Source organism: Acanthaster planci, linkage group LG02 (genome assembly GCF_054643075.1).
Source record: "Acanthaster planci isolate LZ-2023a linkage group LG02, COTS_SCS, whole genome shotgun sequence".
NCBI lineage: Eukaryota > Metazoa > Echinodermata > Asteroidea > Valvatida > Acanthasteridae > Acanthaster > Acanthaster planci.
The window spans coordinates 28,576,720-28,596,348 of record NC_141778.1 but is presented as its reverse complement, the minus strand read 5'-3'; the positions used below and the strand labels follow the sequence as shown (position 1 = coordinate 28,596,348).

At 40.2% G+C, this 19,629-nt stretch overlaps 1 protein-coding gene across 6 annotated transcripts; it reads right to left on the bottom strand.

Annotated features, from left to right (window-relative positions):
• Positions 1-4,287: 4,287 nt before the first annotated feature.
• ppme1 (protein phosphatase methylesterase 1) lies at positions 4,288-19,625 on the bottom strand. Of its 6 annotated transcripts, XM_022231131.2 has the most exons (15): positions 19,495-19,595; positions 18,710-18,733; positions 17,007-17,106; positions 16,267-16,372; positions 14,411-14,503; positions 14,149-14,258; positions 13,825-13,982; positions 12,010-12,100; positions 11,557-11,622; positions 10,901-11,027; positions 9,525-9,597; positions 9,066-9,131; positions 8,319-8,428; positions 7,507-7,574; positions 4,288-7,376 (listed from the first exon to the last, which is right to left on the bottom strand). In XM_022231131.2, exons 3-15 carry the CDS (start codon positions 17,093-17,095, stop codon positions 7,358-7,360), a joined length of 1,176 nt encoding a protein of 391 aa, XP_022086823.2. In that variant the 5' UTR covers positions 17,096-17,106; positions 18,710-18,733; positions 19,495-19,595; the 3' UTR covers positions 4,288-7,357. The 6 variants fall into 6 exon arrangements, with proteins under 6 accessions (XP_022086823.2, XP_086989210.1, XP_022086820.2 ...); XM_087133084.1 differs by lacking the exon at positions 18,710-18,733 and having other exon boundaries at positions 16,267-16,369; positions 19,495-19,625; XM_022231128.2 differs by lacking the exon at positions 18,710-18,733 and having other exon boundaries at positions 19,495-19,624.
• Positions 19,626-19,629: the final 4 nt, after the last annotated feature.

Sequence of the window (19,629 nt, the reverse complement as noted above, 5' to 3'; positions counted from 1 at the left end):
CCCTCAATGAGAAATGTGAATTCTCCAAAGGCACTATCAATTTCTTGGGTCACGTGATCGACGCAGCAGGCCTGCATGCTGACCAACGCAAGACTACAGCCATCGCAGGATTTCCAGTCCCATCGAACATCACTGAACTGCAGCGATTTATGGGAATGGTTAACCAACTTGGGAAATTCGTTCCTCGGTTGGAAGAGATCAATGAGCCACTACGCCAGCTGCTCTGAAAAGACACAGTATGGTACTGGGGTGAGGCACAGCAGAGATCCTTCCAACAGGTGAAAACCATGCTTATTTCATCTGAAGCACTCGCTCACTACGACCCCAAACGCCCCACCTTCATCGCCACTGATGCGTCGTCATTTGGTATCGGGTCCCTCCTGCTTCAAATCCAAGATGATGGAAAATGCCGTCCAATTCGCTATGCCTCACGCTCTCTCAGCGAAACAGAGACAAGATACGCAGTCATTGAGAAGGAAGCATTAGCCACAACATGGGCGTGCGAAAAATTTTCTGACTACATACTGGGGCTACACTTCACCCTTGAGACAGACCACAAGCCACTTGTGTCCCTCCTGCAGACAAAAGAACTGTCAAAAATGCCCCCACGCATACTTCGTTTCCGACTACGTCTGATGCGATTTGGCCCGTTGGTCCAGTATGTACCAGGCAAGCACCAGACTACAGCTGACGCATTATCCATGCCCCGGTGGGAAAACCAGATAAAACCAACTCCATACTGATCAATGAAGTTTCGCTATGCACAAGATAACTACACTCCCTGCGAGTACACAACGCCTACTCAACATCGCTGAAGCCCAAACGGCTGATGAAGAATGTGCACAAATCAAGGACTACTGCCTATAAAATGGGTGGCCCTCATACATGCCGCACTCACCATTACTCCACCAGTACTGGGAAAGCAGGAGCCATCTCGCAATAGTCGACAGTCTTCTTCTGTATGATGATCGCATCGTCATCCCCAGAGCCATGAAATTGGAGACGCTTGACAGCATCCATCAAGGCCATCTGGCAATCACCAAATACCGAGCCAGAGCACGTACATCTATTTGGTGGCCAGGTATCTCCAATAGCTTTGAGGACATGGTTACCAAGTGTTCTACCTGCGCTAAACACCAACCAGAACAACGCGAGCCTCTCATGCCAGCATTGTTTCCATCACGTCCTTGGAAAAGACTGGGGATGGATTTGTTTGAGTACCAAGGGAAAAGCTTCCTTATTGTAGTGGACTACTACTCGCGCTGGATAGAGATAAAGTCTCTCTCAAATGACCAATCTGCCGAAACTGTGATCCGAGCTCTGAAGGAAGTCTTCGCAGTGCACGGGATACCAGACCTTGTGGTATCTGATAATGGTCCACAGTTCAGCGCTCACTCATTCCGACAATTTGCTACGACCTACAGATTCGTCCACACCACAAGCTCACCAAGGTACCCACAAGCAAATGGTGAAGCTGAGCGTGCAGTTCGTACCGTGAAAGGACTACTCAAGAAAAATGAGGGCCCCTACATTGCCCTGCTCACATACCGAGTAACCCCTCTACAAAATGGACTTTCACCAAGTGAGTAATTGATGGGTAGAAAGCTTCGCACTCAACTCCCAATACTTCCATTAAATCTCCTTCCAAAGTCCCAACCTGAGCTCCACCAGAAAGTCCAACAGAAGGAAGAAATCTACCGGGACAACAAACAACGCAACTTCAATCTCCAACACCGAGCGAGAGTGGCCCAAACTACAGCCAGGTGACCCCGTGTGGATCAGAGATCAAGACCCCCATGGAACAGTTATAAGCCAGACACCACAGCCATGATTCTACATCATTGAAACCAATTGTAGCACAGTCCATCGCAACCGCTCAGCCCTGGTAAACACACCCAACCCAAACCCAACCCCAACCCCTCCATCACAGCTTCCAGCACCGCTTTCTCCATCTTCTTCTGATGTGACGGAGCAGACAATTCCAACTCCTCCGACTCCCAAGTCTTCACAGTCTAATCCATCACAAACACCCTCTCCATCTCCGTCCAAGACACCATGTGCTCAACTGACTGCTGTCATGATCTGTTCAGGACGTTTTGTGAAACCTCCTACCCGCCTTGACTTATAGACTGGATAGAACACATAAAAACACAACCTAAAACAACCAATTGATCAGTCCACAAGCTAAAAGGAAAACAAAACCAATATTTCAGTTCCCATCATGCATGAAAACAATGCAGAAAAAGAGTGAAAGTTTACTTGTTCAATAGTTAGTTGTTGACACTAGTTGTTAGAAAAAAGAAGAGCTGTTGACATCTAGTGTTAGAGAAAAAACAAATTCTTAAAAGGAAAGCAAGTTAAAGCTCACAAGAAATTCTGAACATTTCTTAAACTCTTGAAGTTATTGGTTAAGGAAACACAGTGAACTTAAGTGAACATTAATAGAAACTTAAAGTACGCTTATTGGTACTTGAAGGGGGGTGTAGGATTATGCCTTATCAACTACATGTAATAACGCCCTCATATTCTGAGCACATGGAAATATGCCCTGGAGGCTGCCATCTTGAATAAAGCACTTGTACATGAATGACCATTTCCACAATATCTGTTGATAAAACCCAATATTACAGTGAGCACCTCTGACTAATAAGATACCAGAGCGTGTGTTTGGATATATTGATTTCCTTGTACAGACAAGACATAATGCTACTGCTGCAGCAAATGAAGCGCAATTAAATTTTAAAAAAATATAGAGACTATGTGGACAGCAAATCTGATGAAGAGTTAGCAGAACTTGTCAAATTAGTTAAATCTGAAAGGAGTAAATTCAAGTTGGTTGCCAAAGCATGATAGCAAAAAATCCAAGGATACTGGCAGCATAAACAAGATGAGTCTGCAAAAGTGATGGCTGAAAGTACTTACGACGTTTGCTTCACAGAAAAGAAAACTTGACGTAACACAATGGAAACCGGACTGTTTCAATCAGATGAGCAAGAAGAAGAGTTCATAAATTCACAAAGAAAGGAAACTAAAAGATTGGAAATACTTAAGAAACAAATCAGATTCTGTTGAGAGGTTCTTCATGGAGTGATACAAGCTTCAACTTTTTTGTTCCTACTCCAGGTTCAAATGGCAGAAAAAAAATTCATCAGATTTGAAATACGAGTGTAAATTCATAAATGCTGCCAAAAGTGTTCCAGAATCTGTGCAAAAAAACACCAGATAACAAGTTCTTGATTGTCCCACTCTTAATAGGCAAAAGGATCAAGCATTGTGGAATACTGAAGATAATGAGGAATGGTTTATAGGAACAGTTATAAGCCAAGTGCCAGGCTTCCTTCATGGTATAATATAAATATGACAATGATCCAAAAGTATTATTCTTTTCACTTGATGATTATAAAGAAAAGTGTGCTGACCACAAAGGGGCTTGCAGAGAAAGCCTTACCAATTGCAGATGGCACGGAATACTGGTATCTTCCTCTGTTTGGTGTCTACAACCCCAAAAAACCTGGCAAGATAAGGGGGGTATTCGACTAGTCAGCTTCGTTTGGAGGACTGTCTCTGAATGAATTCCTCCTCAAAGGCCCAGATCTCACCAACAATCTGTTGGGGGTGCTGTTGAGGTTCCAAATCAGCCGAGTTGCAGTGTGTGCAGACATCGAAAGCATGTTCTACTGCTTTAAAGTCCCTGCAGAGGACAGAGATTATCTGAGGTTCTTCTGGTATAAAGATAACAAGTTCAACTGGTGCTATTGTAAATGATGCTGACCCTGATGTGAAAGAGTTAGTTCAAAGGAACTCCTGGTAAATGGTAAAAAGTCATGATTCCTTTTGCTACAAACATTATTTAAATGCAGAGATTCTGAAGTCAATAAAAAAAGTAAACATCATGATTACTAGATTATATCTCACAATGTTTGTATCCATTTCCATCACATTTCAAGTACAGTCCTGTCTGTCTTACTGGCTGTGTACTAACTTGATACCGTGTTAAAAATCCCATGATGAATTTCAGTGTTCAGGGCAATGTTTCCGAGTGAACAAACAACCTGATTTTCCCTTTGGCATGGAGACAGCCATTGCAACCAAAAAGCAACATGTTTACAAAAATCTGGTGGTGTTTTGGACTTGTACTTCATGATTTAAATAATTTTGAATTTCTCAGCTGCTTTGCTTACAGCAGGTTTGTATTCTGACGTGTAATAGAAATAGGAAGAAAACTAAAAACGGGTCAGACGGAATTAAAGCACAATCACTTCACATCGTGAATGGAAAATACTGTAATTGTCAGACTTGTATTATTTGGTTCTTTTATTGTTGAATTTATTACTTTGTTTACAGCAGTTTATTCTGTAAATATAGATAAACAAATGGTTAACAAATAAAAGGTACTATATAAAGAAAATGAAAAATACTTTTGTGGTTTTTTTGGCATGGAAAAGGTGAAGAGTCTCCACAGAAACAATCCCAATATAAAAACCTGCCCTTGTTTACCATTATTAAACAAACAACTTGTTTATATCGTTGTCATGGAACTCAACATTGTCCCAAAGACTCTGGTGTTGACGGATGGAAAGGTCTCCATAATGATATAATGTACACACAATTTGGTTGTTCTCAGGCTTGTATTAATGGTCTCGTAGCGGTTGGAATTTGTTTACTACTTTGATTATGACAAAAAACTAGGTCATAAACAATGAAAAAGAGGTCTTCAGAAACCTTTATTCACATTGACCAATTTTTCCAAAATTGCCCTAAGTCACAAATTTTTGAAATGGTGTATCTCGGCAATGGAATCACCTATTGACCCCATCTAAAAAAGCATTTTAGTCAGACTCTTACCCTCTATCAATTCATGTGTTTTGATCACCTAAAGACATTTCAAAAAATCATGATCGGTCCCTAGTCGAAGCACGATCAAAATAATGATATAAATGATGTCAAAATTCATAAGAACTGGAAACACTCATCTGAACAAACCACACTTACATAATTGAACCAAACAAATTAATTATGGAGTGCAGGCTTATCAATGGAAGTCCGCTTGTGGAAAAGTCCCTTTGTTGGGAAATATTGTGTCTTCAAATGAATAGACTTTTCAGAGTCTCCAAGTTTTGATGTACACCTCTAACGTCAGTGAAGGCATAGTCGCCAGGTCCCTTATTTCGCCGCTCACTGTGAAAAGCAATGAGACTCAACAATAGGTGGCAAAATTAGGGACCTGGCAATTAAACGGTCACAAATGTTACTGACTGCACACAGAAAGACTGGTCACGCCCAACGCCCTTCATAGCCACAGTTCTTGTACTGTCCAAATGAAATGAAACGACCTTGGGTCTGGCTGGATAGCCTGGTCTAATGAAGAAATGCCAGGCAATGCATGCATGGATGCTCAAAGTGATAGGGCTCAAACAGTATGCACAAGGTAATATTGCACATGTGTAAACTGTTCTGGTACATAGTAATGCATGCATTGCAATGAGTGTCGTCGCTCATATAAAATAATATAGCGATTGATGAGCACTCCTGACCAACCTGGCTTTGTTCAACTGATCAGGGAGGTGCTTCTTCTCGAGGCAGATTTTTTTATGACAATCAAGGCCATCCTACGTTTATTATTTACACCACATGTTGATATCCCATGAGGCCCATAATCTTGCTGAACTTGAGTAGTCTCATTCTTGTCCATGACAGATTCACTGCAGAGAGAAGATTTCACAAGTGGAGAGGAGATTTCTTAACCAAGATTATGAGGCTTCGACCTAGTCCTGTGCAGCATTATTCAGAGCATGTCTACCTTTGGGTATCCAGGTTATTTGATGACTGTTGATTGGAGGGCTTCATTATAAAAGAGAAACCCTGACAATCTAAGCTGCTGTGTGTCCATCCAATCCAGCTCTTACCATGAGTTCGTTCTCCACCCTACAGAGGCCAGGGCCCCACCCTCTGCAGGCATTTGGCAAAGAAATGCCACATGGCCACTTTTGCAGAGATAGCCTGAATGATTACTTTGCGGAAAGTATGAACATGGTTAAAGTAAAACAAACAGCCATAAGAAGTGAGTTTAAAGTGAAAGAGAAGGCAGCCTTGCTAACACTGTTGATAACACTGAGATGGATCAGCATGTGAAAACCGCACAATAGAGGGCACAGATGTACTAGATGAGGAAGAAGAGAACTGGGTAAGAGGAATAGGGTGGAGTATATGGAGGATGCCTTCAGAAAGGTTCTGGGTCACTTTTTAAGGAGCTGTGAGTGTGAGATCTTACTTTGCAACATTTTCAAGTTTATGGTCTGTGCATTTAGCAATGTTGCTGTACTAACAGTTATTACAGAGATGCGTTTACAGCTGCCACTATGGCATCGAGGGCCTAACAAATTTGAGAAAATTACAAGAGTAAAACAGGAAAATGTAAACATGCGTATCATGAAAACAGTAATCGCAGGTCACCACTACGTGCACTTACTCTAAATCTATTGGTATCTATTTGTAACATGTCACTTTGGAATTTGTATGTGGAATGTCTCTTGAATCACCAAAACATCATTTGAGACAGAACCTAATATTTTGAATATCCTCAAAGTTACCACACCTAGTGCTTTAAACCTAAGGTTGCACGATGAATAAAATGGGATCCTCATGAGAATAAAACACCTACTCTGTGAAGAAAACAAGCAAACTCACATGTTGGCAGAGCAACTGCACTGCAATCACAAACAGCTGCGTATCTGTGCCTCCTCCCAAACCCTTACACAGACCAACCCCTGGAGCGGCTGTATAGATCAATCGCAGGATGACTTGTTCATTTATGTCAACCCCTCTGTAAAACTGGCCACGTCAAACACTGGCTTCCGGGACTGTGGCTATGTCTATCATCAACGTCAAGCCATAAACAGTATTTTTCCACAAGCAGAGACAAAGGCCCAGCTCTTGACCTCATATTTGGATGCGGTCATGTTTAAATTGGTAGCCAGCACAGAGAGATCATTTCTGCAGCATGTGCTCTTTTGGTCAGTCGCCTAATGCCAACATTATGGTATCTGAGTATCTGAGCGCAAGTTGTTCATGTCATCAACTGTGCCATCTTCAGGTGCTTAACAGCTTCACACTTGTTAGCCAAAACCTGCGAAAATCAGGTAAGTTCCATAGTCCACATGTACAGATTGGAGTAATGGAATAATGAAGTGTGGACAACATCCCATGGGTGATTATTGGTACTGCATAGAAATCAGCATTGTGATGTTAATGCCTTCCTGCCTTACACTGCCTCCACACTCAAGATGCCATGACTACAGCCAATATTGAAGAAATGACAAGAGCTTGATCTTCACTGCAATCTGGAAGTGTCTTGTTGTCAGCATGCAGGGGAAGGTCTGAAAGAGAGAAAAAAGTCATTGTCATTTAAAAATATTGGAAAACAAATGCAGAGTACCAGTATATTCAAGGTTTGCCTATGATGGTAATAAGCACAACATAAAGCTATTGTTCACAAAGCAAGCTCACCGAACAAACTCATCAGCTGCCTCAGCAAGTTTGTTCCTCACCAAGAAAGATGCCAAGATATCAGCAACCTGTGAAACAAAGCACACATGTAAACCATCATAAACCATATCACTTTTCCGTCAAGTCCAGAATTCAAGTCCTTTCCTTTTACACAAACAATCAGAGTTGGGTAATTCCAGAAAATAGGGGTCCAAAAGTGTGACATGTCCCTGTTACATCTGACCTTTGTTACTGACACTGAAGTATCACTGGGATTGATTTCAAACTATTACTATTTGTTTGGCAGGTGATCTGCATTAGTTCATCACACCTAGAAATTAGAAAACGTGTTGTGAACTTTCAAAATCATATGTCAGATGTGACAGGGACATGAAAAAAAATAGCCCCCTCATTTTTGGAATTTCCCAGTTTTACAATACCTCCATGGACAACACATTGTGTTTCCCTTTACTTCTATGATGTAACACTCTCCAGTACACTAGTACATACATGTATCTTAAAGGATCCTTTTCGAAAAGTGTTTGACTTTAAAAGAAAACAAGAGTCCTTTGTTCTTTTTCCCCCATGAACATGTATGCTTGGTATTAAACAATCCGTCTTGGCATTGGATTTGATTAAAGACCCAAATTACACGTCATTGAATCAGCTCTTTCAATTTGGCTTCACTCTTTTTCTGCAGTTCCCACTCAGAATTACACACCATTTTCAACACAGCAAAGCACCAATATTCGATATGCAAGTTTTGAATTAATGACATATCCCCTTTGTTTCTTGAGAATTCCTAGCGATTGACTGCAGCAAGCCATATCTACCTTCTGTGGCTGATCTTCATGCACACAATGGCCACATTGTGGTAGTACTTGCATCCAGAACTTGCCTTGCATCTGACCCACAGTCAAATCTTTGTCTAGCCTGTCTACACCTATTGAAAACACACATATACATAATCTCCATTTCTGATGTAACCTGACATACTGGCGGAAGGTCCAATAAACAAAATCTATGCTAGGTTATGCCCAATCAATTAACTGTGACTCTGGGCAACACACATCTATGGGAAATGGCCAGTGTTGCAATAAAGCAGATGGCAAGTCTTTTCAAAAGATCAGTCATAAGTAACGGGGCCAAAAGAACAAAGGAAAGCTTTTGCCACAGTTCTTTTGAACAGCTTCTGACTCAAGACTGGATAACTTGTCATGAACTTGAAGTGACTTGTGATGGGTTTAACTACAGAGCTGAACATGGCTTCAGCCAGTGGCTTCCATAGGTGTGTGTGTCATTTCTAACAGCAGCCTTCAAAATTCAAGAGGTCCAAATCATCATCAATGCCTTTTTGAAGCTGAGCCACTTATTTTCACTGACAGTGACCAACCTGCCATTCTCCAAATTTCATGGCCCTATAAAATTCCAAATATTTATGTTGTTAAGTCCCCTAAACCTAGCCCATTCAATGTGAAATTCATGGGGTGACCAGTAATGAAGCAACTAGCTGAAGTGTGAGCTCATTTACCCCAGCACTGTGGAAACAGACACAAAGGACACTACTCATGATTTCTTACCTGCTATGAGCAGCATCTTTGGTACTGCACATGAAAGGAAGAGGTTGGACATGCCTTCAAACCATCCTGCACAGAAACAATCAATAAATTCAAATATTTATCACATGCAATAAAAATGTGGATACACATTTCAGATCTCCAACAGAATCAATGGCAACTTAAACGTACAAGCTACATTGCATGACCTAATATTAAAGTTGCTTCATGTCAACTGACATCATTGCATTTATGCTGCTGCCTCACACTTAAAACATTTTTAAAATACAGAATATAAGTGAACCCACTAATTGGTATACAACATATTTATATGGCCTATTTGTATTTACTCAAAGTGTGCATCCGAACTGCACAAACAAGATATCAAATATTTCTCCATAAGTAAATATAGGAATGTTAATATACAGAGAGTGATCTACAGTCCCTAATTGGCAGTTAAACACCTCAGACATCTTATTATACCTTTCCAGTAGGTTTCTGATTTTGAGAGATCCACTCTCCACGTGTAAGGTACCGAGGTTGATGCTGAGACTTCCTGAAATAGAATATCAAACAATTGTCGCTGGAATCTCTTATAACATACTAAGTAGCTTGAAGTCAATATATCTCTCCACAGATATTCTATCATTCCCAGAATACAGCAACTCAAACAGAAAAACACATTTCTGGTTTTGCTATTACAGCCTAGAAGAAATTGTGGTTAACTATCTTGCTCAAAGACACAGACATCATGACCCCTTGGCATTGTGAACGAACAGCCCCTGACACTGTGCAACATGACATCTCACTAGTCTCAAACTTCATTCCAAAAATTAGAATTTGATTCCAAATACCTAAGGACAGTGTCCGGGCTTGGAACTAGTCGATAGCACAATGCACAAAGCTTTTAAGCTACAGTACCTGATCATGGAGGAAGGACACAGAAGGAGTTTGAACTGCCTGGGCTATAACATCTGGCCAATTAAAGCTTTCTGGCATACCCAGTATGTCCATAACCAGAGCGCAGTGAATGCTTGCTACGCACCACCTGTTTCACAACCATAAGCCCCCTTTGTACCCCATGATCATTGCCGCAATTTTTCACTGGTAATCTACATCCTTAAAACGTTGTGCACTGCAGTATAGGAAGTTGAATATTCATGCCATCGTTGGTGCTTGGTGTGATCTGACCACAACATCACCCGCAGCTGCTTTTATTAGGCTGTGTACCTGAAATGTTCATGTGCGGTTACTGCCCTCATTGAACACTTTCTTCAGGACTTATTTTGGGAATAAATAGTCAAGTTGTTTATAAGATTTTGTGTTTTATTTGAATCATTTTATTACAGAATTTATACAAAAGGGTATTTATGAAATCACATGATCACTCCCTGTGAGGAAACAGAGCATTTTGTTTTTTATGAACTTGACTGTCCTGTGGTGGTCAACATGTTGTTGGCCAGTCTTAGCCAAATTCGTACAAAGACTTTGAAAACTGATGATTTGGAGTGACAAAATAAAATTACAAACATTGCATGGATAATGGAAAAGTGCATCAAAATCTTTAGAAAAATTATTCACGACGGCAAAAGTAAATTTAATGTTAGTTTTTCTTTCGATTTCCTGGTCACTGCAGTAAGTTGAACTTAATTGCAAAGAAACCACCACAAATATTGCTACGATATTACTGGCCCCCTTGTTATCAGGTATTTTTGGAATGGTTACTATTGTTCGTCTGACGAGGCGGCGATGATCGTCGAGTACCGTGATGTGCCAGAGTAGTTACTCCTTCTTTGTCCTTCCTCAATGACCTGATGAACTCAAGAACTGATAGTGTAGACCGATTGTATACCACCTACCTCTTGTTGTTGGGTGGGTGAGCTGGCATCTTTGGGATTCTCTAGTTCCTCGTCTTCCTCTGCAATTGCTTCACTTGCTGAACAGCTAGGCACCTGATCAGATACAGTTTGGCATTCCTGACTACATCTGAAGAAAAATTTGAACAGACAGTTGATAAACTGGACAGGGACACCTACAACATAAAAAAATACCAATGTTTATACTATTTCAGCCATTAGAATGGTACTTGTTTTCCCCCAAAGATTCTAGGCATGTAATGCGCAGATGTTACCTGCAAAGGGTGAAAGCAACTTTTATCGATAAACAGATTTGCTAGAAATTTACTCAAAGAACCCATAAACTAAGCCTCAAAGCTAAAGAAGAGATATCTAGTCAAGAATTTTTCATACCAGAAATAAAACCATCCACATCATGTGATCCTGTTCAACAAGCATTCAACTGGTAAAATTCATTTTGTAACAAAGCAACTAAAGTTTGACCAAGAAACTAGACTATGGTTTAGGTGACTGCTGGGTTAACTTCAATTCTGGGGCAGTCCTGAGTACTCCAACTGTTGGAGGTTGTGGGACTGTCAATGTAAATGGACACATTCAGCAAAGAAAACTTGTCAAAATATTTCCTCACTAACCCCTTCCTAGCTTAAGGATGACCGTACCTTTTCAGCTGTCCCACCATGGACACTCTGGCTGACTCTAGGTTCCTTATCTGCCCACTCTTGACCCTGTCATTAATCCAGTGGAACGATTCAGGACATGCATTGCAACATTCAAAACAAACTAGTCTGCTATGTTTCATGAAATCTGCAGTGGTTGCACTCCCGATGCCAGCATATTCAGACATTAACCTCTTTTTTGACATCTGTTGCTATGTGGTTTGAATGTGATTAGCCACAGAGAGGACACACCATCACAATACATCAATTTTTGCTCTTGCAATGACATCCAGACCACTGAGACACACTTCTACAACCTGTACTGCCTCACCAGAAATGTTTCACTCAGTCATTCCCATAAATCCAAATTCAACAAATTCTTGAGTCTGGCAAAGATCCCTCAACACCATTGCTTGCCACAGTTAAACACTCCCCTGACATGATGTGCTTACTTACGCCCACTCAATGGCATACTCTAATGATCTGAACTGCTTGGGTCTCCCTCGTAGAAAACTCTGCATTCCCTGAAGTGCTTCCATTGCAGTACCTAAGTGAGGCAGTCAAAAGCACACCTCACAAGTTAAACGCACAAGCAGAGTATTGATGTTTAAAACTGCGGAACAGCTCACAACATTCTCCCACAGTATTTTACTGAGCTGTTACCAGCCAAAAATGTCGTACAACACATATACTGATTCTAAATGGTTCTCAGCTATTCAGTTCTGTACATGTATTGGGTAAGTAATATTCTTGCATTGAAGTGAAGACTGATCTGCTTTACAGTGGCTTTACCCTTGAGTGGCACTGTAATGCACATACATGTGTAGACAGTATTTCATACTGGGTTTACAGCAGGTTTGAATACGTGGGATTCATTTTTTGCAAGTGTTAACCATAACCAGGAGCCCGGTTTCAGGCACATAGGCTTTATACACGAACTGGGGAACAAAAGACCAAGCTGCTGGGAATTCTTAACATTTTTTCAGTTGTCAATAGAGGAGGAAATCCGTCATTGTTTTGAAAGATTATACCACTGTTTTTGGCCTGCAGCGTGAGCGGATGACCACCAGGGACAAAAGCGCTCCAGTGATTAGTAATACAATACCGCTGCACACTAATCTGGCCCTTATTGAACAGATGCCAGTAACGCACTGTGCCAGTTTTGGGAACAAAAGAATCTCATGTAACACCACACAATCTGGGCTCTTTTTACCAGGCGGCAGGCCTGGCTGAAATACTCTGGTATCAATAGGTGTTGTCTGTTTGATTAGACTAGAAACCAGACAGTCATTTATGTGGGTGTAAACGTCCAGTAAATGAAGTTATGAATTTTTGAAGAATTTTAAAAATGGATAAACTTGAAAATTTCCGGGTTTCAAATCATGCAACTTCAAATTTCATCAGGCAGCAAGTGGTTAAAATTGGGTCGGGACACCAAAGGCAAGACCATTTAAAATACTGACTGAAAAGAACAAGACCCATTTGGGTCATTCCATGAGGTTGGGGCACAATTTGTGATGGTGTCCTTGTTACATCGGTAACTTTTACCACCTATCATGACCTGTAGAGTAGGTCACTTACTCCGTAAAAATAACACACACCTCTGCATTCAGCCTTGCAAGATGTTTAACAATGTCAATTTGGAATCCACATGCAGGGAAATAGCTGTTCATTTTTATGGAACCCATGCAACAATTGACACCATCACTATTGTGCCCAAACCTCATGGAATGACCCATTTGACCTGCTATTAATAGGGGGTTTATGGTAATCTCCTAACCTAACATCTTCGAAAGTCATTTATGGTGAAACATCACATGCCCTAAAATAGTGCTTAGCATTCTGTAGTACTGAGTCCCTTTCCCCCTTGACGTCGAACTAGCATCACAGCAGTCAAGGTGGGTTTAATAGTGAATATGACATAAATCAACTGGCTGCAATTCAAAACTGGTTCACATTTAATATGCATGAAAATGAAAGAACATTCCAACTGTTTAGCCTTTCAAAGAAAATGAAAGAAGAAAGGATCTGTACCTCCAAAAAATGATGGAAAGTAAAGTACTTATGAAAGTTGAGTCCTGATTACATTGCAACATGAAGGTGATGTTATTGTGTTTTATTTCGGTATATTAGTTTGGAGACAAATAATTAAAAAAAATCCATAGCATTGTGGTGATGGGGTTCTGATGCCTGTAACATCTTTCCAATACATCTAATGCCGGGCACAAAAATTGCAATAAACTTCCCTCAAAGTACACTTCTGAAACGTACCTTCAACAACATCAATGACGATCAAACCAGCAAGAGATGGTACCAGAAACTGCACAGCTGCATGAATGGCTATAGCTCCGCCCATACTGTGACCGACCATGATGATTGGTGGAACATTCTCATCACCGTAGAGTGCTGTAATGACGTTACCAACATCTCTGCAAATGAAAAAAACAATGATAACAAATGCATTACGTCTTTAAAAGTTTTCAGTATTGCCTTTTTTTTTATTTTTAACTTTTTAAGTTAAACTTAGTTCACTTACAAGGTCTTGCCAATGAATTCCTCAATGGTTTGGTTTGTATGTAGTAACTATCTGCTCACCTTGCTAGTGTGCTAGCTGAGAGGTCATGTTCATTGGGTGTCACTGTGTTACCGTGACCTCTGAAGTCCATAGCAAGACATTGACATCTGACTGACTTAGTGACTAGAGACTGAAGACAAGAAAGGAGGAAGAAAGTCAAAACCTTGTTCCATTAATTTTCAGCCCTCAGAGAACAATGCCCATTTTTTCTCCAATTCCTTTTTGCTTGTTGCCCACTTCCAGACAAATGAGCATGTGAAAATACTCCCAATAAGTACTTACTGCCAGCACAGCCCATGAGAGCGATGACAGACCACCACCGTGTAGGAACAACACCACAGGACCCTCTGCACCTCGTCGATACACACGGAAGATGTAAAATCACTTGTTAAGGAAAAACAAATTGTGCTAACACTCGAGTTGGTCTACTAATCAAGCTCACCAGGCATTCCTTTTAACATCTTAGTTTGCACAGAAGTACACGGTCCCATGGTGTCATTCTAATGCACTAAGTGTGATCCGCAACACAGTGGACCATCAAGAGGTTCTCATGGAATGGCAGTTTTTCAGTTTGCATTGTGGGACGCGGCTGACAAATTCTATTGGCAGCTGCACATGAGGAACTTAAATTACTCCTAAAGTTTGTCAGAGAAAAGATTCTTGAGTGTATTTTGAGTAGCAGTTTTAATTATTCCATTCTTGTTTCAACTGCATGGAATGTCCCTATCTATCAAAAAATTTCGCGAGCTGTCTACTCAAGTAATACACCCAAACCAGAATTGCGACAAGGGGGCTATGCACCAGTGAACTGTAAACTTGAACAAGAATGGTGTGTTGACAAACAACAAAATGTTCCATCAAGACCATGCCTACATCTTCATCTTTAATTTTTTGAACACAAACAAGAATGTCTTACCTTATGGCAAACTGTGACCTTTATCTTTGACCTTCTAGGCTTTAATACAATGGGCTTGTGGGCTTACCCAAGGAATGCACATACCCAATTTGAAATTCCTCTGCAAATACTTCTAAGTTATTGGCTGAATGAGATTTCTATTGTTTTAGCCATTGTGACATTGACCTTTGTTTTTTCCAAATTGGTTCCAAATTCTTAAGTTTCTTAGGATCATAAAGTGTAATCCACAAACCACAACTGAAGTTTAAACACAAAGTATTTCTTGAGTTATTGCACTGACAAGAAAATTTCGCACACATGCAAGCGTGTATTTGCCTGCAACTGGGGACCCCCTATTGTTCCTCTTTTGTTTGTACTTTAACTTTTTTAGAAGACCACCCATATGTTTTGTACACAGTTTTTGTCAATCAGGGACCGTCTGTCAATCGGGGACTTTATTGTCCTCTATTAATCAGGGTCCCCAATTGAATGCAGAAACAAACTCACAAACACCCATTAACTCATATACACTCAATATTTCACCCATTTTGTGGGGACCAAAAGGTTACTCAGAAATGTCCCCACAACTTGGTTCAAATTTCCCTAACAAAAGAACTTGTCCCCTGAACGCGGTCAATGCCTACCCACCCCTTTTTACACTACATACCTTGTACGGACATTCCCATGTTTTGCGCAGTTCAGAAAACTTGGTAAAATACTCATTTTTTCTTGAACTGGGAACACGATTTTCAGCTGGATTTTGTGAAAAGTTCCTTGACTTTTCCTCTTCTTTTTACGATGATGACCCTTATCCCAAAATGCTTCCAAACTTCTATTTCAGAGAATGGGAAAAGTCCTGTGGACATGGATGAATCCACAGACTGTCTTCCCTTCCTGCATCGTGTGGACATTGTTTGTTCACAAATCCATACTGGGTATGTAAGGTTAGCGCACCCATGGAAGGAACAGGTGGACAAAGTATGTCCTTTAACTTCACATGGGCAAGGCATAAAAATGGCCTCTCTATGACAAGCACTGATGGTGCACTGCATTGTCAATTGCCCAAACTCAAACACAACCACCCCTCTTTCTTCATGAGCCCTTCACTGCTGGGTACAGAGGTGTAATCCATGACAAATGTCTAGCTCAAGGACACAAGCACAGGTACTTATTTGGATGTGTACACCAAACCACAAGGCATGACTTACAATTGCCAGTAATGGAATGGACTAGGAAAGGATATATTGTCTTTGTCAACTTCCACATCTTGGCATGAGTGAAAGTAGTCACTCCATGGTAGTTGTGAAAAGTCCCGCTTTCTGGGATGTCCCAGTCCCAGAGACAAACTCCTTAGGATAAGATGATCAATTTAACAAAAAACTGTGACTTACTAGAATAATTATGAGAATATGTTGACACTTACAATTCACAAGAATGACATGACAAACTGTCACAAATTGGTGTCAAATGATGATGGGACATCAAAAATGTCCTGAGTGTGAAGCATGTTTTAAAAAATGCACTGCAAAGACATCAGAGAATTATACACTGAGTTTTGACCCCACCTCTTTTATGGGCATCAAAATCAAAGTACTTTGAAAAATTATCTTCTTGTAAAAGACCATAAAAAAAACCTCTTTCATTTAGGAAGTTTGGAATTTTTGATTCTGTGCCAAGCCCTTTTTAAGGCTGGCACTATCCCTCCAATTGTCTCCAAACCAATCTAGATGATTGGAAGACACAGTTCAACCATTGGTACTTAGCATGGGATTAGATGCCACTTGCAAATAACAGAACAAAGACAAAGACACTACAACTGGATTTCGGCTGGGCTCTAGTCTAGGATTCATGAAGGATGCTGGCACAAATGCCCACACAGTTAACAACAGAAAATCCCTGACAACATTTAATTTAGCAATTCTGGAATCAAAAACAAATTTGAAAAATAACTTCAATTAAAACAGAAGTCTGAGAGGTTCTTACCTTGACCCTGAGGAAGGCCCTTTGGGTGGCATCGGAGGGAGTTTGCTAGATACACCCTTCATCTGAGCTTTTCTCTGCAATTCAGACATTACTCCAAGAACTGCAAAGCGACCAAATTACGTTTCTTGAAAGGCATCACACCTGCAAAATCCCAAGCCTGACTGGGGCACTCTATACATATAATAGTAAATTTCCACGCTTGTTTTTTGGGGGAGGGGGAGAGATTCTTCTGATAGAAATTAGTGTTACAAAACTGTCACCTGATGGACCCTTACTGTTTACAACCAATGTACATGTATAAATGGCATTACGATTTATTTAAATGCGCCAAAATGTTGTTTCAGAATTAAGGATTGCTGTCTTTTAAAGTGAACCTAATATTATCAAGAAAAATGGTAAATGTTAACTATATACGGAAGGAAACTAGAATTGTACCTGTTTAAACTTCTCTCAACAGTTTGTCACAAAATGACTAAAAAAATGTATTGTGGTCAAAATTGTTGAAAGCAATATCCATACTTTCTCTTCTGACTTAAGTATCCTTAGAACTATGGGGTTCGTTGTTGAGGCAAAATGACAAAGTCCATTGACAATGTAGCTGTGCACCAACAACAGCTTGCCTTTGAGAGGCCATTTTTCAAGTTTATTGTTGACAAAAAAACATTAATTTATGGTTATTTTTGTCAAGTTTTTAAATTTTTGAAGAATGGAAACTGCATTCTGCCATCTAAAAAAACAACTTCCTAATTAAAACCGATACTACAAATACACTTATAAATCAAACAACCATCAGGAATAACTCAAGTTCTTTGCATGATGCCAACAAAGAAAACTTGTTGACCATTTCCCACTATGCACTGCTTCTCAATGTCAACCTCTTGGCGGTGCACTGTATCGTAAATTGCCTATGTTTTAGGAACATTTTGACTATACAATAGACATTGGACTTGTAAACAAATCTCTAAGAAAGGCCTGGCTACACTAGAATGAATTATTATTGAAGTAAGTGATCCTACAACAGCAAAAATGTGGAACTGTTGCACCTTCTGTATTTTGAAAGAAAAAAAGCATGTACTTTTTATAGTTGTAAGCAATATTACAAACATGACAAATAAGGCAGAGGGCCACCTGATCTTGTATATAATGGATACCCCACCACTTAAAAAAAAATCTGAAATAACTAGCTACATGGTAGGAGTCCCTGTTAGAAAAAAAAAATCAAGTCAAAACTACATAAAATGAGTGGGAAACTTTTTGAGAATGAAGTAACACAAATGAATAGGGATCGTTAAAAACTGTGAAGTCCAAACCAACTACCCGGTTGGCAGTTACAACATGGTGCAGTTATGAGGTGCACTGTGAATGTTTAATGAGGGCAATCAAGTGTGACATTTTGAACCTTTTAGCTTGATAGGAGGTGACTCATGCGAATGGTGGGGTATTCTACAATTGTGCCAAAATAACATCAGTCATTCAAGTAGCACTGTATTCAAGGTGTATGATGCAATCAAAGTTGTCTGAAGAATGTGAGATTGGTGAAAAAAATCTCATTAAAAAACAAAAACAAATACAGTCCGTCTCATGGTCTACGAACTACTGTACAGAAAGTTTCTGGAAATACAGCTGAGTAGGCCTACATGTACCTCATGACAGCCCTCATGAGAAATTTTGGGAAAGTGGAATTTGTATCGTGAGAAATTTACCTGACAAGTGATTCACCTCAGAGGCTGACTCAAAAAACAAAACAAAAACACAGATTGCATTAGGACCCTATGTACAGTAAAATGGCCAAAAGGCACATGGGGGGGTGCAATCTTCATTTGGTTATGGACAAGAATCCCATGTACGGATGCCACTAAGTTTCCCCTATAGTTAGTTATCAGCCATTTGAAAGCATTAGAATGACCTAAAAGTCAAATTCAACACGGAAAATATTGCGATATTCACATAGAAAATACTTCAAATTTTTCAGACCAGTTTCAAACGATTTGCGCACAGGGTCAAGGGGCATATGTATGAAAGCCTTACACTGCATAGCTGATTTTGCACAATGGTAGAAAAGCATTGTGGGATTTGTGAGACGGAAAGAGGGATGCTATTTGCTCCCTTTTCCTTCCCAAAATGCCTTTCTAGCACTGTGAAAAATCACCCATGCAGTATTTTGGAATTCTTTCCTGATCATACTGGTTTCCAGAAGTATTTTAGCAGTGCAAGTGCATTCTCGCCGTCAGACATCTAGGAACTTCTACCCATGTGAAAAACTGAAATGTAAAATCCTCCATTCTATTAAAGAGACAGGCATACCCCCAGAACTGTAGGGTACACAAACGCACACCAAGACCTGAACTACACGTACATGGAAGACAACATTCAACAGATTTACGAGGAGAAAGATGAATGCGCGAAAATTTGCAGGACCTATGTGCAGTTGATGTGTTCATTTAGAGAAGGCCTACTCCAAGATTATTAGAGTGTAAAACAAATTTACCACTGATCTTTAGGAACTAGGCCTAGCCACGCTTGCTAGCCTACTTGGCGTGCAGTCGACTCAATCTGCGAGAGGACGAACAGACTACATGGAGCTTTAGAGCTTTGCTTTAGAGTAAAATTAACTTGTGTTTTA